The 22977-nt window shown below is 35.4% G+C and overlaps 2 protein-coding genes across 2 annotated transcripts in view; both read right to left on the bottom strand.

Annotated features, from left to right (window-relative positions):
* The window catches only part of LOC307163812 (uncharacterized protein), a 213468-nt gene that overhangs the window by 100705 nt on the left and 89786 nt on the right, over window positions 1-22977 (bottom strand). The gene's annotated exons all lie outside the window — the stretch shown is intronic.
* Window positions 1071-9552, bottom strand: LOC307163889 (galactose-specific lectin nattectin-like). The gene is made up of 7 exons (XM_079880200.1): window positions 9535-9552; window positions 9379-9458; window positions 3760-3795; window positions 2983-3062; window positions 2529-2663; window positions 1342-1450; window positions 1071-1233 (listed from the first exon to the last, which is right to left on the bottom strand). The coding sequence occupies exons 2-7, from the start codon at window positions 9434-9436 to the stop codon at window positions 1175-1177; spliced, it is 477 nt and encodes a 158-aa protein (XP_079736326.1). The 5' UTR covers window positions 9437-9458; window positions 9535-9552; the 3' UTR covers window positions 1071-1174.

Genomic DNA, 22977 nt, shown 5'->3' with positions numbered 1-22977 from the left:
CAAATAGTCACACACAGACATCAAGATTTTGCATATGATTCACAACAACGGTGAAAAAAAAAAAAAAAAAAAAAAAGCTTCATCCTGCAATGCATGATGGGTAGCTTTCATAGTACAAAACTCATTCTTGATTCTCAAGCTTTTTTGTTTTGATTGTCACCGTTGTTGTGATTCATATCCAAAATCTTGATGTCTGTGTGTGACTATATGTTACTCTTGCTCAAAACATGTGCACATTATCCACCAAATAAGTTATAACTTTAATGCTTTTGGCACCAATATTGCAGTACCACAAGGATGGTGGTTATTAATCCCAAATATAAATACAAAACTTTAAACAATATTAGATGCCCATTTTGTGATGATTATGTCATTATCAACATTGAGCTGATAACACTCAAACTTTTTCTAGGCTTTCTTTGCCACAACAATTGTGTTACACAAACACACTGTTACAGCAGTCAAAGGAAAATTAAAGTATAAAGAAAAGGGACCAAGAGCCCAACTAAAGCAAACACTGATCACCACAATGGTGACACTTCAAATTAAACAAATATCAACATCAACCTCTGTTAATTCTCACTAAGATCATCTGACAGCAATAGTCAAAGTAATTATGTCTAAATAAGACAATAAATGATGTTGAAATATGTCCACAATGCCCACATATGAACTAGTGTTTAACCTTGTACGAAGGTTCGATGAACGTCTATATCGGACGTGCAGAACACGTCGAAAAAAGACGTCATATCAACTTTCATTCTAGACCCTCAGTGGACGTCTTTTCAACGTCCGATTTTTGTGACAAAGACGTTGAAAAGACGTCTTTCGGACATCATTTTGCTTAGTGGGAGACTTCCCTGTGAGTGATGGTGTGTGATAACCACGAGAGCTGCAACTAAAACGTTTAACTCCTGTTTTGCAGAATAAATACACTTTAAATGTGCAACCCCCTGTGTGAATTGTACACTGGGAAGTGTTACAGATACCCAAATTATAAAATGGTGTTTAACAGGTGTCACTGAGTCATTAACTGATCACTCACAAAACACAATCAAACAAACACAATTAACCGTCTTTAAAACGCATTTATTACCTCCATTGAACATTTCTAAAGGGAAGTAAATGAATCAAAGTAGATTGTTTCGTCTACATTGATTTTTCACATGCTGGTTCAGTACGCACACACAAAATTATTCTTTGTAGAACATTCGTAATCATACCAGTTGCCATCTGTTGCAAGATAGAACAAAATATTTGTTTTAATCATTTGTATAATGAAAAAAAAAGAAAGTATTTAGTTTTTTAGATAGTTTATGAGCATTAACAGCAGTATCTTACAGTAGTTCATCTCAAGGCAGTTCTCTTTTCCATTATAGTTATTGGGCTGTCCAGACGCCCATATTTTATAGGACATTTGGGATCCATCACTCCAGAGCCAATGTCCCTCCTGTGAACAGAGTTGTGTTTATGTCCACAGCTTACAAAGCTTAATTTAATCTTTATTCATCTAAAAGATGATTCCTTATGAACCCTAACCCCATCTCCACTTTAAAAATGTCAGAAATCTAAACAGAAATGAATAGAAATTATTTCACAGAAAGGGTATCAGTAAAGAATGTGACATTTTTTTAAGGCAGGGCTAAATTACTCAATTATCATATCAGCATCTTTTTCACATCAAGTTTCACAATACAAACACTCGAGTATGACATGATCATGGTGAGCGGTGCCCATCTCATGGTTGCCAATGCCCTAAACTATGGAAGCTTGTTTCCGCTACAGAATAAAACATTTCAAAAGATAATTGCTTTTTACTTTTTATCTCACAATTGCGAGTTTACATCTTGCAATTCTGACTTTATTTCTCAGAATTGCGAGATATAAAGTCAGAATGGCATGAAATAAAGTCAGAATTGCGTGTTATAAAGTCAGAATTCTGACTTTATTTCTCAGAATTGCGAGATATAAAGTCAGAATTGCATGATATAAAGTCGCAATTGCGTGTTATAAAGTCAGAATTGTGAGATAAACTATTCTGAGGTAAAAAAAAAAAAAAAAGTCTGTCTTTTTAGAATTGGACTTTATATCTCACAATTGTGAGTTTATATCTCACAATTCTGAGAAAATATGTCAGAATTGCGAGATATAAACCTGCAATTGCGTGTTATAAAGTCAGAATTGCGTGATATGAAGTCGCAATTGCGAGAAAAAAAGTCAGAATTCTGACTTTATAACGCGCAATTGCGACTTTATATCTCGCAATTCTGAGAAATTAAGTCAGGATTGCGAGATGTAAACTCGCAATTGTGAGATAAAAAGTTGCAATTATCATTTAATTTTTTTTTTATTTTGTGGCGGAAACAAGCTTCCATACTAAACTAACTATTCGGAGGACCAAAAAAATTATAATTATTAAAACACATCTATCTTCATGCATTTTGAAAAATGTTTTAATGTAAAATTTGTTTTAATGTAACGTAATGCCCAGTAGCACAAAAAGCATGATCAAAAAAATAATTGCATACATGAACAGCATCATGGCCTCCGATCCAGAAAAAGCCACTCGTTGGGGTTGCGGATCTGACAAGATTCTGTATAAAATAAAACTCCCACAGGCTGTGCACAGAAGCAAGGTTCCCACCATAGGACAAACAGAATTTCTGTAGAGGCAGAGACATGAACAAACACCACTATTTATTAAAAGAAATAATAATTTATTTTCCAAAATCTGTTACATGCTTTCAAATGTATTATTTTACCCATGAAGTCTAAAATCTGCCTTTTGAGGAGGGACTACTTTTGTAGAAAAGGTTCTGCTTATACTGTATGTATGTATGTATATATATATATATATATATATATATATATATATATATATATATAAATAAATTATTTTCTTGTGATAATTGACAGTTGTCATCCAAGAATATACTTACATGATTCTTTTTTTTGTCATATTATAAGCTGAATGTATCATACCTCGGCATCAATCCACGAGAGAGCATAATTGAAAAACCTGAAGCATCTGCATCCATAGGCAGACCATCCCAATGAACAGACTGTTAAAGGGAAGTTTGGTGTGTTATTATTTTTTATTTCTTTTTTACCATTGATGACCTTTCATGTAATTAAATTAATAATTTTAAGGTACACTATGTAATTTTTATCCCTTTACCAGTTAAAACACAAAAAGGCAACCTAACCCCTGCCACTCACACACCATGGCAAAGTAGCCGGAGCAACTCTTCTCTATTTACGTATATGACGAGACACGCACAGGCGAGTGATGTATGTACGCAATTCCCCATGAAAACCATTCCGACAGGTCTAAAATATAAACACTTATAACAGGCTTACCATAGTGAATCAGTGAATCATGTTTTGTAAGAAGGATTGATGATGTATTGACTCATTACTTAAAATTGTATATTTTAAACAAAAAAAGCTACATAGTGTACCTTAAATAAACAAAAGATTAAACATTGTTTTTAAAAAGAGAAATATCATGATGTGAAAAGACATTGAAGATTTTGCACTAATCAAATAAGTATTTTTAAGTTTTTGTTTACATTAATCATGCAAACCTGTTTTTCAGTCAAATTTTCTTGTTTCCAAGATGCTCTTTAGAATATTTTTAAAGCATGCTGGAGAACATGATCATCAGGTATCACACACACTTGTTAAGATAGAGAAATGTAAAGGTTTTGGACTTTTGGACTGTATACACACTGAAGTAGAAGACAAGAGATGCCTTACCGCCACAATTTGTACTTCTAACAGGCCTCGCTTCCACTTAAAAAGAAAGAAATATTACATTTTTAAAACAGAACTGCTAATAGCAGCAGCAGTAGTAGTGGTACTGCTATTCTACTACGACTGCAAATGCAAACATGTTATTTAAATAAAAATAGTAAATTCACCTTATTCACCTCATTTTTTTCAACCTGCTATTAACACTCACTTTTAGTAAGTTACTTGTACTTTGAGGTTGAAAAATCTTACCAGCTCAGTCAACTTGAGCTGGATTCATTTAGAAGAAGTAAGTTTATGACCTACTATTGGCTGAAGGAGAAAACCGTAATTTTAAGCCACCATTGTGTTGATCAGTGTTTGTTTTAGTTGGGCTCTTGACCCACTCTTGATCATTAATTTTAGAGTTTGTTTGGCTGCTGTACCTGAGTTATAACAGCCAGATGAACAATGAGAAAAGGTGATCTGATGGTGTTGGTTGTGTTTTAACATAATCATTATTTCACAATCATTTGAACTGATTGACAGTTAGGTTCACGTTATTAATTGTAGCTGCACTGTCCTGGTACAGCATAATATTTTAAGCCATTTCAATGAAATCCAAATAATCAAATAAATAATAATAAAAAAAAAAAAACGTTTTTTTTTTTTTTTTTATGTTGGCACACGCAGACATCAAGACTTAGTGTATGAATCCCAGCAATGGTGACAAACAGATTACCTCTGATCATAAGCTCATTATTTATTCATGCAGCAATGCATGATGGGAGCCATTAATGAGTTTTGATTGGTTGCACCCAGAATGCACTGCAACATGCTTTATAATTGTCACAATTGTTGAGATTCACAGGCTGATTCTTGATGTCAATGTGTCAAAAAAAAAATACAAAAATAAAAATATATATATATATATATTTTTTTTTTGTATAATGGAAACTATAATTTTTGTATAATTAAGAAATTCTAAATATTATGCTGTACAAGGATAGTGCTGCTATAATTAATAAAGTAAACCTAACTCAGAAATTGGTTTCTTTAATTTAAGTGAACTTGAATAATGAGTATTTAGTAGGGGTGTAACGATTCGTTTTTACAACGATTCGATTCGATTCGCGATTCATGGTTGTCGATACGATTCAAGGACGATTTTGGTTCATTTAGAACGATACGATCAGAAATGATTCATTGACTTGAAATCGATTCAGTGACTTTTTAGCCAAAAATTCTTGTAAGGTAATCAGGTATCAATTAATTATGCACAGCAAAATCCCCAGTGTTAAATTAACTCCTCAGTGTTTATATGTGTCCACACTACAGGGTGTTAAAAATTAACACTGAAGCAGTGTTGAAGTTAATGAGTTATTTAAGTTAACACTGAAGCAGCGGTGAAGTTAATGAGATAATTAAGTTAACACTGAAGCAGTGTTGAAGTTAATGAGATAATTAAGTGATTAATTAAGTGATGATTGGCCATTAGTGGTGACACCTGATGATAACAAGCAGAATCACAGAAGGAAAGAGAAACAAGAACAGAAAAAAGAGAAACACAAGAACTACTGACTTCGAGCCATTATTGCACGTATTATTTTACCAGTTTGACTATTTCTGTCATACATCTACACACGGTCTTATTTAGATTTAACAGAAGTTTAGATGGTAATGTTTTATGGAATGTTTCGTTTCATGTCACCATTATGGTGGTCAGTGGTTGCTTTAGTTGGGCTCTTGACCCTTTCATTTTTAACATTAGTATTTCTCTGGCTGCTCCAACTCTGTGCTTATAAAGCATATGTGTTGTGGCAAGAGAAACTATGACTTTGGCTGTGTTTCCTGACAACATTGCAAGCCTAATTTGATCGTATAGACCATTTGTTGCAGTTGGTCTACAATCAAGTTAAGTTTAAGATGCTTTTGGAAATTCAGCCCTGGTTATGTTTCAATGATGAAATTACTAGTGACCTGATTCAATAATGTCACCCAGCATTATAAACTGATTATCTAATTCTTTTATTAATTTTTCACTAAAGTAGTTACTTCCAGCAATGTTTTAAAGATCTGAAACTTTAAAATCACACACTGGCATCAAGAATCTACATATGAATCTCAACAATGGTGACAATCAAACAAATGCTTAATGTTGCAATGCATGATGGGAGCCACCAATCAGAACGCATCAATGGCTGACATCATGCATTGCAGCATGAATAAATTATGCAGCTGAATTGTCCTGTAATTTTCATTGTTTTTTCTGTTGGCTTTTATTTTGCTATTGTTTTGTTCTGACTTTGCTTGTTTTGTGATGTTCAGAGTTGATCTGTTCGTCACTAGTTTGTTTATTGTCACCATTGTTGAGATTCATATGCTGATTATTGATGTCTGTGCGTTTAAACACAATAACTTCGTTGCTCAAAGTATTTTCAAAATGTTTCATATTGCTGTTGGATCTCAAACTGTAGAATCTCAGAGCTACAATCACCAATACTAAAACAAGACATCAAGCATATAGTCAAAAATTTAGACTCTGAATGACATCAGTGAATCAGGACACTACATGATAATGTTTTTATCATCAAAACATATTGTGAGCAGGTCATGTTTTCTCTTGCAGTAACAAGTGTGCTTTATAAACACAGAGTTGTAGCAACCAGAGAAAAACTAATATTAAAAAATGAAAAGTGTCAAGAGCCCAACTAAAGCAAACACTGACCACCATAATGGTAACTTGAAAAGAAAAATTCCATAAAACATTACTGTCTAAACTTCTGTTGAATCTCAAGAACTTTTGTCGATGTATGACAAAAATAAAGTCAAACTGGTAATAATAAGTGCAACAATGTGTAATGACTCGAAGTCAGTCGTAGTTCTTGTGTTTCTCTTTTTTCTGTTATTGTTTTTTTTTTTTTCGTCAGTGATTCTGCTTATTAACATCAGGTGTCACCACTAATGGCCAATCATCACTTAATTAATCACTTAATTATCTCATTAACTTCAACACTGCTTCAGTGTTAACTTAATTATCTCATTAACTTCAACACTGCTTCAGTGTTAATTTTTAACACCCTGTAGTGTGGACACATATAAACACTGAGGAGTGTTAATTTAACACTGGGGATTTTGCTGTGTGGATATAAAAAAACAAGTAAAACAAATTAATGTCAAATGCATTCACATTTTATTTTAATAGGTAGGACTGAACGATTATGACAAAAATGATAATTGTTGATTATTCCCTTGAAATTGTAATTGTGATTATTAATTACAATTATCACAACATTGAATGATGTTTTGAATAGTTTGGCTATGGGACCCACATTTCCCCATGGTCATCAAGCCGCGACCCACCTTTTTAGGAATTTTATAGGCCTTTTATAATACATTTGTTTACACCAAAATTGTTGACACACAAGTTCTGTCCCCCTTTACTTAACAAAAAAAAAAAAAAAAGTGGGGGGCGTCACCACTTTTGAATAAGAAACAGTATCAATCAAGACTTTAAAACTCTCAAAAAACGCGCACACAATCAAACCACCTGACTGCACATCACATTTTTGACTTTATTTCTGCTTTTATTCGTAATGCAATGGACCGGTGAACGGGACATAAATTAATCCTTAAAGAATGGGACTTTATGGGACATTTGCACAAAAAGAATAAATAACTTACCATAGCCTATTTTATACGTCGCTCCAGAGTCGCATATCAGTCAAAAAAATGCGCCACGAGGAAGAAAAAAACATATATAGCCTAAGTCGCACTGGACTAAGTCGCACTTTTTTTAGAAATTTATTTCACAAAAAAAAAAAAAGATACAGACAGTTTTCGCTACGGACGTGAGTGCTCTAAAGCAGCACTAAAATAATGTTTTAAAACTTTCACAGAGACCTCAAACTGAAAGCACAAAGCCTGTCTTTAAATTTAATTTTGTTTTGTATCAATTGTATCTTAATTTTAATCGATGTTTCAACAACAAATTGTCTGGATTTAATATATAAGAAGTAGCCTAAATATAGGATATTAGAAAATAAATAATCAGGACACGGAGGCGCTGGCGAACCTGGAGCTCGTCTCATAAATGAACCGAAACTCAGCGTAAGCCTATAAGGTAGCCTATTGCCTCAGAGACCTGAGAAATATAGATAGCTTGAAATGTCTACTTTTAAGCAGAACAATTCAAAACAAAATAAACTGCGCTGCTTATGTAGCCTAATTCGTATGAAATGTGCATTTCTCTCTGGCGCTGCGAAGATCGCGAGTCGTCAACTTAATCTGTCTAGCCGACAGACACTGACATAAAAAATAACTGTTTTATTAGTAAACAATTAAAATGTCTCCTGCTATATTTGACATATGTGCCTGTTCCTTACAAAACACTGACAGTAAGGTTTTTGACTGGGATTTTTTTTTTTTTTTTTTTTGAGCAGCTGCTGACAAATTCTGACACACACACACAATATTAGCCTACATAACACTCTGCGCTTATGTTTTAAAAAGATAATTTAACATATAAATAACAATTTTTAAATAGCCCACTTAAAGGGTTTATTACAAATAAATGACTAAATGCTAAAAATATATAAATTTTAATGAACAAACATATGCGGTGCATTTGCCCCCACTTCCTGCGGCCCTGCAGTCAGCTGATTTCACTAATTAGTTCTCTCTCCTGTCTGAATTAGCAAATCCAGGTGATTGGAACAAAATACTGAGGAGGACTTTTACTTTCTGAACCTGGACTTTACACCTCTGCATAGCAATTCCACATGTCAGCCAAGAGCAAAGAAATAAACCAGAACTGGACCTTATCGCAGCCAAAAAATCTGTGTATATTAAATATGGAGTAATTTCAGCCACAGTCTCAGATGAAATCAACTGAAGAGAAAAGAAGACATTAAATCTGTGAAGATCTCAGCAGAGGAGGATTAAACAACTCCACAAACAGCATTACCAGCTTCACTTATTACTAACCAGACTGACTTTATTTCTGTCAGACGTCTACAGAAGTTCTTATTGAGAATTAACAGGGATTTAACTCTAATATGTTTCATTTGAAGACACCATAACAGTGATTAGTATTTCCATTAGTTGGGCTCTAAGCTCTTATTATATCTTTTATCTTTTTTTGGTTGCTGTGACAGTGTGTATGTTAAACACATTTGCAGCAGCAAAGAAAGCTGAAGTGAAATGAGATCAGGTGATGATGGTTACCTGTTGATGGATTTACAATCATCATGAAATAACCTGATTCACTGAGGTATTGTGATGTGAAATCAGCTGACTGAGTTCATGGGTGGAATAAACATATGGCAGGACTTCTACTCATTGGCCCCTGGATTTCCCACCTCTGATCATGGCTATTATGTTACATGAACATTAAAAAAACGTGCTAGTGGTACTGCTTGATTTAGTATTACACACTTAAAATAAACAAGCTTTTCTAACTCACTAATCTTAAGATTACTTTGCTTAATTTTTTTGAGGCAAAGAGTTTGCATACTTTTTTTAAGTAAGGTCAACTAATTACATTTTACAGATCATTCTTCTGATTAGTCATTACAGAGTCCCAGGTGTGCTACAATTCATGTTAAAATAACAGTAATGATGTGAAACGTTGAATAATGCTCTTACCTGAAGCACTCAAAGCCATGAGAAGACAGAGAGACAGTAAGACAGTCCAGACCGCCATTGTTTCTCAACGAATACTGAAACTGAATTAATCAGAAATAATTATTACAAAGTTTTGTATTTTTGTGACACAAACCAGTTCAGTAGATCAATATCAACCTCTGGATATTGCGTTGTGGAGCGGAGCCTTGGTTTATCTGTTTATATACTGGAGGGGAGTGTGTTTATCAGCATCATGCATCACTTGTTCTCACTTCCTGTACAAACAATGTTTTTGTATTGGTTGTACTTGAGCCACTTCTGTTATAATACCATTATTGTTTTACGTGTGTTCTATGAATACAGAATAAATGTTTATTATTCATCTACTCAGTAGTGTAATTTTGTAATTGCATTAGTGTGCATGTTTTATGTACATGGTTTATAAACCAAAGGTTATAAAACCTTGCTGTAAAAAAACGGCCAAATTCTGTCCGTAACATACTCCCTAGATACCCTAGAAAACAATGAATTCTGGGTTTTTGTAAAAGAAGCCCTTCAAGAGACCCATGTGTAAACCTTATATGGATGCTGAATTTTAGACACATTTCTGCTCGTAACTTCATGAAACATGCTCTGATTGTGAAAAATAACACATCATTATTTACAGCAGATGTTTACAATGAGTCCAAACTCAACATAATCCATCACTCAAAACTAAAGATATTCCTCATGGAGTTCTAACACAAAAAAAATCCACAGACTCACGTAGCCAAGCAAGGTAGCTTAGACTTGGCCTTTTTACTTGTATCTTCATGAAACATACATCGATCATGAAAAATGGTACATCGTTATTTACAGCAGGAGCTCACGATTAAAAAGAGCCCAAACTCAATATATTCCATCAATCAGATCTAAAGATATTCCTCATGGAGTTGTAACACACAAACCCCAACAGGCGCACACAGAGCCTTGAATATAGATGTAGCACTCATGTCTCGTTTTAACTCATAACTCAATGAAGCATGCATAAATTGTGGAAAATGGCACATCATTATTTACATGAGACTGTTAAGATTAAAAGGAGCCCAAAAATCACCATAATCCATCACTCTGACCTAAAGATATTCCTCATGGACTTCTAACACATAAAGTTGCACAGGCGTACCAATGAAGTAGCAGTAGCAGTGATGCTATGTTGTTTGGATGTGACGTTTCAACTCATAACTCAATGAAACATGCATGGATTGTGTGTGTGTGTCTGTGTGTGTGTGTGTGTGTGTGTGTGTGTGTGTGTGTGTGTGTGTGTGTGTGTGTGTGTGTGTGTGTGTGTGTGTGTGTGTGTGTGTGTGTGTTAGGGATGGGCGATATATCGCACGATATTGTTATGCGCATCTCATCAGTAAAGCCGGTTCCCTTGATTAGTAGTAAATCACCTTCACCTGCTTTCAGATGGAGCGGTGTTAAATTAACACTCCTGGGGCTGGGAGTGTATATGAGTCCACACTCAAGAGTGTTAAAGTTAATGAGTTAATTAAGTGATTAATTTAGTGATGATTGAGCATTATTGAAGACACCTGATGTTAACAAACAGAATCACTGAAGGAGAAAATCACAAATTGTAAGTTACCATTAAGGTGATGGGTGTTTGCTTTAGTTGGGCTCTAGACCATTATATGTTTACTTTAATATTTACTGTTGTTTGTCTGCTGTTATTGATTTATAACAGTTAAATGAACAAAGTAAAATGTTATCTTATAGTGTTGGTTATGTGTTGACATAATCATGCTGTGATCTGAAAACGGAAACTTATTGAGATAGTTTGGTTTAACTTGTTAGCAGCAGTTTAGTGATTCTTCAGCCTATGATTATCAGTACTTTACTTATAATTCAAAATATTTAATAAACATTGTTCTGATCAAAAGACATTCAGATAAATTAATTTAAAACACAGACATCAATAATCAGCCTGTGAATCTCAACAATGGTGACAATAATAAAGCATGTTGCAGTGGCTGCCACCAATCACAACTCATTAATGGCTCCCATCATGCATTGCGGTATGAATAAATTATGATCTGAATTGTCTATGTAATTTACTTTTCCTAATTGAATATTCTGCTCGTCACCATTGTTGAGATGCATAGACTGAATCTTGACATCTGTGTGTGCCTAAAAGAACGATTTAAAAAAAAAAAAAACTTTTAAGAAATCCTTTAAATTATATAAAAAATTCTGGCCATTTATGCAGATTCACTAACCAACAACATTAATCGAAGTCAGAATGAAGGATCTTAATGAGTTCAGTGATCAAGTTCAAATGATGAATGTTATAATGTAACCAACACCATCAGATCACTTTTTTCTTTGTTCAACTGGCAGTTACAACTCAGATACAACAGCCAAACAAAATCTAAAGTAAGCATATGATGGCCTAGAGCCCAACTAAAGCAAACACCCATCACCTTAATGGTAACTTACAATTAGTGATTTTCTCCTTCAGTGATTCTGCTTGTTAACATCAGGTGTCTTCAATAATGTTCAATCATCACTAAATTAATCACTTAATTATCTCATTAACTTTAACACTCTTGAGTGTGGACTCATACACTCCCAGCAGTGTTAATTTACTGGAGTTTTTGCTGTGTACAAAGAGCCGTAGTTAACTGACAAGCTGAGCCATATCGCATTAATTATTGCTGCCGATACGTCCGCGATATTGATGTGATTTGGCTCAGCTTGTCAGTTAACTACGGCTCTTTGTAGTAAATGCCGCTCCATCTGAAAGCAGGTGATGGCGATTTACTACTAATCAAGGAACCGGCTTTACTGATGAGATGCGCATAACAATCGCATGCGATATATCGCCCATCCCTAGTGTGTGTGTGTGTGTGTGTGTGTGTGTCTACAGCGGTGTTTCCCAACCCTGCTCCTGGAGGCACACCAACAGTGCACATTTTGGATGTCTCCCTTATCTGACCCATATATTTCTGGTCTTGGAGTCTCTACTAACGAGCTGATGAGTTGATTCAGGTGTGATCAATTAGGAAGAGTTGGAAAATGTGTAGTGTTGGTGTGCCTCCAGGAACAGGGTTGGGAAACACTGGTCTACAGTATGAATGTCAGATGGATGAATGGATATTAGATGCAGTTTAGGGTAGGATCAAGTTTATCTCTGTGAAAAAGAATGTGTGTAATAGTTTGTGTGTTTTAATGTGTGTGTGTGTGTGTGTGTGTGTGTGTGTGTTTGGGTAGCATGTGTATGCATGTATCCACACATGCACAGGTTCAAGGACTCAATGTTTGCAAGCACACATGCACATATGTGTACATAAACATAATGAACATGCTCCTGAAAAAATTTCAGTCTCTCCCATTCACTTTCAATGGCCCATTGAAACAATGGCCCAGTGGAACACCACAAGTGTAACTCTGTGCCATTTTGTACAAAAAAAGATTTTCAAAAAAAGTTCCTGGTAAAAAATTAAAGTAGACTAGCGTGATCAACAGTGCCAAATTTCTTCAGATTTCATTTAATATTTCCAAAATTATTCAAAAATAATGTTTTTTTTTTACTCAAAAAATGAGATGCCTACTCTCAAATAAATGAGGCCTACAATTAATTAGATGCAAATAGAAATATAAAACCAGTCCTAATTGAAAGAGAACAAGTTGGCAAAAAGATTGAATCCAATATTTGGTGATAATATTGCATAACAAGTGATTTATAAGCAATTTTTTGTAGGCCGATCATTTTTGACCGGGAACACCACAAGAGTGACAATATGCCATTTTGTACAAAATAAAAGTTTTTCAAAACAAAATTCCTGGTGAAAAATTAAAGTAGACTAGTGTGATCAACAGTGGCAATTTTCTTCATATTTTATTTAATATTTCCAAAATTATTCAAAAATAATGTTTTTTTTACTCAAAAAATTAGATGCCTACTCTCAAATAAATGAGGCCTACAATTAATCAGATGCAAAAAGAAATATAAAACCAGTCCTCATTGAAAGAGAACAAGTAGACAAAAAGATTGAATCCAATATTGGGTGAAAATATAGTATAATGAGTGATTTATAAGCTATTTTTTATAGTCCGGTCATTTTTGACCGGGAAAACCACGGAGGAAATTGGGTTGTGAACACCACACAAGGGTTAAAATGGAGTTCATGTAGAAACAAATGTAATTTGACTTCCTCTTTTTTGTAGAGCAGGATGATATGAGCAAAAGTTTTGAAAGATAAGTTCTTGAACTTAATGTTTTGTAATCAACCACAGAGATTATCAAGAGGATAACATGGGCATGAAGAGAACGTGTTGAAAGAGATGAGATAGACGAAGACTACAGTGAAGAAGAGCAAGAGTGCTAGAAGAAGACAACAGCATAAACGACAGAGGAATTGATCCAGCTTATTAAGCATGATTTGCAGAAACCTTAACTAACCTCAAGAAGTTTTCTCTTAGAACAGAAGACAAAATTACCAATCCAGTTTATTCCAGTTTGGCAAACCAGCAGTTGGTAATTATAACCCAACTGGGTAGTTTATGAGAGGGTGCATCATTTCTGCTGTCAGTGAAATTTACCACCGTGTTCATATGGGAACCATCAGCAGGGTGTTAAAGAAACACAGACACAGTGTTAGAGTTACTTCGATACTTAATCGATTAATTGTGTGATGATTGTTTGATTATTGAAGACACCTGATGTTAAAGAGCAGAATCACTTAAGAAAAGAGAAACACAAGAACTACAAATGACTTCAACCACAGCTTTAGATGAAATCAACTGAAAATACATTAAATATCTCTTATTACAAACCAGACTGACTTTATTTCTGTCCTTTGTCTACAGTTCTTTTTGAGAATTAACAGAGGTTTAGATCTTGATGTTTTATTGTAAATGTTTGATCACCATTATGGTTATCAGTGTTAATTTAGTTGGGCAGTTTGACTCTTGGCTTTTTATGTGAGTTTGGGGTTTTTGTAACAGTGTTGACAAAACACATCATTTGTTGCAAAGGAAGCGTATACAAAAATGATCAGATGATATAATTTTCATCATCAAAAAGAAAAATGTTTGACTAAATTTATAACTGACCAAACCTGCACTGTTATTTTATTTTTTTATTTTTATTTTTACAGTAAAATAATGGCAACAGTAATGTTGTAAAAACTACTGTAAAAAAATGTTGATTTGAAGAATCAGTTTTCCATTAGCTACAGTCACAAAACAAGCTGAGCCGGAGTGAAACCAGATCGCCGAACACAGAGGGGCGGGGCGGCGTCCCAAAAACCTAAAATGCAATTTTTGGCAGCCTACATTTCAGTACATCCCTAATTTTAAGACAATCACATGCTGTCGCGTGTGAAAATAAAGTGGCGGGCCGGAATAGTCCTGCAGGCCTTGAGTTTGACACATGTGCTGTAAAGAGTCACACAAGATCCACACAGTAAACAGAAGCGGTATCAGTTGGTCTTACCTTCTAGCCTCAAAGGGCAGGCTTTAAAGGGTGTACTTAATCTTGCGGGTCATCAGGGGCAAGCAAGAACCATTCAGCTAGCCCGCCAACACTTCTTCTGGCCGGGAATGGGAAATGATGTGTGTGAATTGTTTTATGGTGCGTAATTTTAAACACCTTTAACCTTATTTTAATTATTCTCAGGTTAGGTAAAGTAAGTCAAATCTGTCCTAAATAATAAGCATTTGAATTTCCATACTTACAATATTTCGATCACAGAAGACTTCTCCATGGTCAGTTCAGCTCAATCTTTTGTAAAACAGAGACTTATGGCAGGCGAGCTTTTTAATTTCAATTGTTTATATTGTTTTATTTAATACAGATTAACTAGTTTACATAAAAGGTACTGATATATAAAATAAAAGTAAATCAAAACCAAATAATTTACAAGCTTTTAACCTCATGAGGCGCACCGGAGACGTCCTTGGTGAATCAGCATCTGACTGGACATGTCATTCCAGCTCTTTTTAAAGTCCATCAACTTTTGGACATCTTCAGAAATCTCCTCTTGGAAACTCCTTAAAACTTGTTCATTGGTAATCCCCTCCTGGAACCCCCCTATAGGACTTGGTCATTTAAAGCCTTTGACTCTTCGTCCTTTTTCTTCATCGCTGTATCTTCTGCGTCTCGTCCACAACACATAGACGGTAATGCTTGCATTTTTCCTCTTTCTTAGGCAAAGCTCTTTCTAATACATTTTCAATTTCTCTCTACTCTGCCATATGCTTAATAAATGCTTACAACGTTCAGTGTGGTATATTTTTCTTTATAAACCATTATCTCAATAAATTATTTTACAACAACTATTGCAGTGTTTCTCTTTATGAACTATTTTCTCAATAAATGATTTTACGTTATGTCTTACAGTATATAACACTTTCTTAATAAATTGTTTAACAACACCTTATGGTACCTTTCTTTATAAAACCACTTTTTAATACACAGCAAAATCCCCAGTGTTAAATTAACACTCCTCAGTGTTTATATGTGTCCACACTACAGGGTGTTAAAAATTAACACTGAAGCAGTGTTGAAGTTAATGAGTTAATTAAGTTAACACTGAAGCAGCGGTGAAGTTAATGAGATAATTAAGTTAACACTGAAGCAGTGTTGAATTTAATGAGATAATTAAGTGATTAATTAAGTGATGATTGAGCATTAGTGGTGACACCTGATGATAACAAGCAGAATCACAGAAGGAAAGAGAAACAAGAACAGAAAAAAGAGAAACACAAGAACTACTGACTTCGAGCCATTATTGCACGTATTATTTTACCAGTTTGACTATTTCTGTCATACATCCACACACGTTCTTATTTAGATTTAACAGAAGTTTTGATGGTAATGGTTTATGGAATGTTTCGTTTCATGTCACCATTATAGTGACCAGTGGTTGCTTTAGTTGGGCTCTTGACCCTTTCCTTTTTAACATTAGTATTTCTCTGGCTGCTACAACTCTGTGCTTATAAAGCATATGTGTTGTGGCAAGAGAAACTATGACTTTGGCTGTGTTTCCTGAAAACATCGCAAGCCTAATTTGATCGTATAGACCATTTGTTGCAGTTGGTCTACAATCAAGTTAAGTTTAAGATGCTTTTGGATATTCAGCCCTGGTTATGTTTCAATGATGAAATTACTAGTGACCTGATTCAATAATGTCACCCAGCATTATAAACTGATTATCTAATTCTTTTATTAATTTTTCACTAAAGTAGTTACTTCCAGCAATGTTTTAAAGATCTGAAACTTTAAAATCACACACTGGCATCAATAATCTACATATGAATCTCAACAATGGTGACAATCAAACAAATGCTTAATGTTGCAATGCATGATGGGAGCCACCAATCAGAACGCATCAATGGCTGACATCATGCATTGCAGCATGAATAAATTATGCAGCTGAATTGTCCTGTAATTTTCATTGTTTTTTCTGTTTGCTTTTATTTTGCTATTGTTTTGTTCTGACTTTGCTTGTTTTGTGATGTTCAGAGTTGATCTGTTCGTCACTAGTTTGTTTATTGTCACCATTGTTGAGATTCATATGCTGACTATTGATGTCTGTGCGTTTAAACACAATAACTTCTTTGCTCAAAGTATTTTCAAAATGTTTCATATTGCTGTTGGATCTCAAACTGTAGAATCTCAGAGCTACAACCACCAATACTAAAACAAGACATCAAGCATATAGTCAAAAATTTAGACTCTGAATGACATCAGTGAATCAGGACACTACATGATAATGTTTTTATCATCAAAACATATTGTGAGCAGGTCATGTTTTCTCTTGCAGTAACAAATGTGCTTTATAAACACAGAGTTGTAGCAACCAGAGAAAAACTAATATTAAAAAATGAAAAGTGTCAAGAGCCCAACTAAAGCAAACACTGACCACCAAAATGGTAACTTGAAAAGAAAAATTCCATAAAACATTACCGTCTAAACTTCTGTTGAATCTCAAGAACTTTTGTCGATGTATGACAGAAATAAAGTCAAACTGGTAATAATAAGTGCAACAATGTGTAATGACTCGAAGTCAGTAGTTCTTGTGTTTCTCTTTTTTCTGTTATTGTTTTTTTTTTTTTCGTCAGTGATTCTGCTTATTAACATCAGGTGTCACCACTAATGGCCAATCATCACTTAATTAATCACTTAATTATCTCATTAACTTCAACACTGCTTCAGTGTTAACTTAATTATCTCATTAACTTCAACACTGCTTCAGTGTTAACTTAATTATCTCATTAACTTCAACACTGTTTCAGTGTTAATTTTTAACACCCTGTAGTGTGGACTAGGGCTGGGCGATTTAAATCGCGATATTGTTATGCGCATCTCATCAGTAAAGCCGGTTCCTTGATTAGTAGTAAATCGCCATCACCTGCTTTCAGATGGAGCGGCATTTACTACAAAGAGCCGTAATTAACTGACAAGCTGAGCCATATCGCATCAATATCGCGGACGTATCGCCAGCGATATTTAATGCGATATGGCTCAGCTTGTCAGTTAACTACGGCTCTTTGTACACAGCAAAACCTCCAGTGTTAAATTAACACTCCTGGGAGTGTATACGAGTCCACACTCAAGAGTGTTTAAGTTAATGAGATATCTAAGCGATTAATTTAGTGATGATTGAGCATTATTGAAGACACCTGATGTTAACAAGTAGAATCGCTGAAGGAGAAAATCGCAAATTGTAAGTTACCATTATTGTGATGGGTAGTTGCTTTAGTTGGGCTCTGACCCTTTTATGTATACTTTAGATTTTGTTTGGTGGTTGCATCTGAGTTAAAACTGCCAGTTGAACAAAGAATCAAAAGTGATCTGATGGTTTTGGTTATATTATGACAATCATCATTTGAACTTGATCACTGAACTCATTAAAATACTTCTTTCTGACTTCGATTTATGTTGTTGGTTACAGCATAACTGTGAATCTGAATAAATGGCCAGAATTTTTTATATAATATAAAGTATTCTTAAAAGTTGTTTAAAAAAAAAATCATTCTTTTAGGCACACACAGATGTCAAGATTCAGTCTATGCATCTCAACAATGGTGAGGAGCAGAATAATCAATGAGGAAAAGTAAATTACATAGAAAATTCAGATCATAATTTATTCATACCGCAATGCATGATTGAAGACACCTGATGTAAGACACAACTCACCATTAATGAGTTGTGATTGGTGGCAGCCACTGCAACATGCTTTATTATTGTCACCATTGTTGAGATTCACAGGCTGATTATTGATGTCTGTGTTTTAAATGAAAATGTCTGAACGCCTTTTTGATCAGAACAATGTTTATTAAATATTTAGAATTATAAGTAAAGTACTGATAATCATAGGCTGAAGAATCACAAAACTGCTGCTAACAAGATAAACCAAAACTATCTTAATATGCTTCATTTTTCAGATCACAGCATGATTATGTCAAAACATAACCAACACTATAAGATAACATTTTACTTTGTTCATTTAACTGTTATAAATCAATAACAGCAGACAAACAACAGTAAATATTAAAGTAAACATATAATGGTCTAGAGCCCAACTAAAGCAAACACCCATCACCTTAATGGTAACTTACAATTTGTGATTTTCTTCTTCAGTGATTCTGCTTGTTAACATCAGGTGTCTTCAATAATGCTCAATCATCACTAAATTAATCGCTTAATTATCTCCTCAGCCCTAAATGCCGCTTCATCTGAAAGCAGGTGATGGTGATTTACTACTAATCAAGGGAACCGGCTTTACTGACGAGATGCTCATAACAATATCGCGATTTAAATCGCCCAGCCCTAGTGTGGACACATATAAATATGGACACATATGGACACATTGGTACTTCATACCAAAAGGCATAATTAGAATAGAATAATTGCATATTTCACAACAGAATACATCAAGTATTGTCAAAGATGCATCCTAGCCAAGGCTCCCGAACCATCTGCGCGGGCCCTTCTTGAATGTATTAAGCCCTCTATGTCCATGGTGCTGGTATGTCTGGACTTCTGGTCTGCGGAGGATGGGAATAAATACTCAGTGGATGTGCTTGTTGTGACAGACCACTTCACAAAGTTGGCTCATGCTTTCCCTTGTGCGAATCAGTTTGCAGAACAAGTCGCAAGGAAGCTGTGGGACTGTGTATTCTGTATGTACGGATTCCTGAGTTGCATCCTCACCGACCAAGGAGCCAACTTCGAGAGTGCCTTTCTAACAGAGTTGTTGAAACTATTAGTCTCAATAGTCTCAAAAAAGTCTCAGCCACTGCGTACCACCCCATGGTAGAGTTCTCAACAGGTCGGGTCGGCCCGACAAACCCGACAGGACCCGCGGGTTCGGGCCGGGTTCGGGTCGAAAATATAATCAAATGACTCGGGTCGGGTCGGACCTCGGGCTTAATCTTTTCCGCTCAAAAAATAAATAAAACATTTATTAATCATCGCTGCTGTTGACCGTAAAGAAAGTCTGGCTGCTGCGTGTAACGTGCATCATGGAGAGGGGCGGGGCAGACCACATTCTCTGGGCAGACCTGTCGCCGCTGCGTGCACGCCTTTAGTCTGGAGAAGAAGATGGAGTGAGGAGTAAACTTGCCGCAGGTGAATTCACCGCCGCTACTACAGCCTATTTATATATTTAAAGTTTATTGTTTCAGTTGTTTGTATTGTTTGTATTGTTAAAAGGTGTGAACATTAAAGGTTGATTTGAATTCCCGTCTGCTGGTCATGATAATACGTTTATGAGAGAAAAAAAAATCCGACGCGGCGTCGGGCGGCAGGTCGGGTTCGGGCAGATAATTCATGTTTATGTGTCGGGTTACATCGGGTCCGGGCTTTAAAAGCCACGGGCCGGGTCGGGTCGGGTTGTAATTTTTAGGCCCGTTGAGAACTCTACCCCATGGGCAATGGAGGAGTAGAGAGGTTTAATTGGACTTTAGGAAGTATGCTCTGAACTCTGCCTCTAAAAGAGAAGCACAAATGGCCAGAGCAAATACAAACGCTGACTTTTGCCTACAGTGCTACAGTCCATGAGATGACAGGATACGCTTCGTTTTAGCTTATGTTTGGTCGATGTTATGTTCAGACCAGTGTTGTTTTTGGCAGCCCTTTTAGTTTTAGTCTTAGTCTTAGTCTTTTGGACGAAAATGCTTTTTAGTTTTAGTCACATTTTAGTCACTTATAAACTTGATAGTTTTAGTCAAGTTTTAGTCAACGAAAACACAAAAAGGTTTTAGTCAAGTTTTATTCAATTTTAGTAAAAAAAAAAAGGTATAGTCTTTAACAAATTAATTTAGGTTAAAAAGTATTGGAAATGGGCTTAGGTTTGGCAGGTTGCAGCAAGTGTTGCAATTCATAAAACAACAGTTAACCTTAAAACCTTTGCATAATAAACTAGACTTTCTCATTGATGGAGATGCAGTGCTGCCAAGCTGTACTTCATTGTCGCATTGGGCAGAAACCTTTTATCCCCATATTTCAAGTTATATTTTTTCCATGAATTGATGCTCTTCTAAAATTTCAGCACATTGGCTATTTTCACCAGTAATCACAGTAATAAAGGAATGGTTTACAGTTTAAACAGCAAAAAACTTTGAGCTACTACAACATTACACACAGATAAAGTGGTAACAGTGGAATCACTGTTTTACTCCAAAAAAGCCAGGAATAAAAACATTCTTACTATGGCAATTGTGGCTTTATTATATAATTAGTTAAATAATAATTTATGTTATAATCTAAGTTATATAATAATTATATATTACTTTGTACCAATTAGCCTACTAACCTAATGCTCGGACACACTCGGTCTCTCTCGCGCGCAGACACACTCGGTCTCTCTCGCGCACTGTCGCTCGCTCGCGCAGTTCGTTTCGCTTTTGTGTAGTCCGGCGCCTAATATCCAAGATGTGTGGCGAATGACTAGCCGCAGCCGCAGGTGTGTTGTTGTTGTGTGGAATCTGGTGCGCGGCATGGCGGCAGCCGGGTGGTGGGCGTACCCAAAACAAGGATAGGAAGCGACAGCATTGCTGATACTTTTTTAGCTCAAAACAGACAGATTTCACGCAAAATAGGCAGAAATTACATAAATTGTGAACGTCAGACATATAATCATTTTCGTTCCGTCTCGTCTCGTCAACGAAAACTCGGAAACGTCTCGTCATGTTTAAGTCACCTTAGAGCCATTTTTAGCTAGTCGTCGCGTTATCGTCATAAAAAAAAGGTGCGTCAACGAAATCATTTCGTTATCGTCATCGTTGACGAAAACAACAATGGTTCAGACAGGTGCAACATGACCCTCTAGTTGTTGATCATGGTACTTACATGAAATTGTTGATGTCATACCTCCATACCTCCAAGATAGTGCAGCGGCATTCTGAAAAGAATTGTTTCATAAATGTATTAATGGTTCAATAAAATTGTTAGATTTGTGTAGATACAAATTACATCAGTAAATGAGGTTATTTCATGCTAAATATAAATCCATCAACAGGGAACCATCATCACTTGATCTCATTTCACTTTAGCTTCCTTTGCTGCTGCAAATGTGCTTAACAAACACACTGTCAAAGCAGCCAAACAAAACAAAATATTTAATGAGAGTTAAGATCCATCCAGTTAAGATCAATGTTGCTATCTGGGTTCATACTGAGCCCTACCGCATTGCCCGTTGTTGTGGGACCTGATGAATTGTAAACTCCTTTAATCATGTTTGTTCTGAGATCTTGGATAATGTTGCACCTTTTAAAATGAGATGTCAAAAAGTAAAAAACCAACCGTGGTTAAACCGTGGGTAACACGGAATTTGAGGCGGGTTTGTCGTCATGCAGAGTGTAAGTGGTTGAAAGATAAATTGCAAGTATCTTATGATATTCCTTGAGAATCTCTATCAAACTATCCAAACGCTGTTAGAGACGCTAGATCTTCATGTTTTTCGCGAATTAGATAAGGTACTATTACTTATATTCCTTCCCTTTCTGTGTGAGTTTAAAAAAATATATATTTTATTGATAAGGTTGCTCTTATTCGGTCAAATATTGTGCCTGTAGGCAATGTTGTAGCCGATATAATGAATCCGTTTAGTTTTTTAAGTAAATTTGAATCTATTACATTAGCTGATTTGGAAAAGATAATAATGTATTTAAAGCCGACTACCTCACTCTATGACGTTCACCCGTCGCGATTGTTTAAAGAGGTTGGTCCCAGTATATTATTGATTATCAATAGTAGTTTATTTTATGGAACTGCACCATCAGGGTTTAATCCCTTATCAGTCTCAATGTCACCTTCGTTCCTCTCAGAACATGCTTCTTGCTTGAGGCGTAGTGGAGATATACCGCTTTTTCTGTTGCGGCTCCTGCACTTTGGAATGTGTTGCCATTCTCTTTAAAATCCACGTCAGGCATTCATATTTTTAATAGGAATTTTTAATATGTTGATCCGACTATTTTAAGCATGTATTTAAGTGGTCTAGGGGTAGAATTTTTGCCAAGCGTGTCAGAGGTTCTGAGTTCTAATCCGCACTCATATAGTTTTCTTTTTCTTTTTTTTTTTTCATTAAAACCGATTATGTTTTTCTGTGGTTTTATATCAGGCAGGGA

The sequence above is a fragment of the Squalius cephalus genome, assembly GCF_949319135.1.
Source record: "Squalius cephalus genome assembly, chromosome: 1".
Classification (NCBI taxonomy): Eukaryota; Metazoa; Chordata; class Actinopteri; order Cypriniformes; family Leuciscidae; genus Squalius; species Squalius cephalus.
This window is presented reverse-complemented; position numbering and strand designations above follow the sequence as displayed.

Coding starts and splice junctions, on each gene's coding strand:
- LOC307163889 (XM_079880200.1), bottom strand. CDS start 9,436: ATGGCGGTCTGGACTGTCTTACTGTCTCTCTGTCTTCTCATGGCTTTG. Junction 2,664..2,982: donor TCTCGTGGATTGATGCCGAG/GTATGATACATT, acceptor CTGCCTCTACAG/AAATTCTGTTTGTCCTATGG. Junction 1,451..2,528: donor GAGGCCATGATGCTGTTCAT/GTATGCAATTAT, acceptor CTCTGTTCACAG/GAGGGACATTGGCTCTGGAG.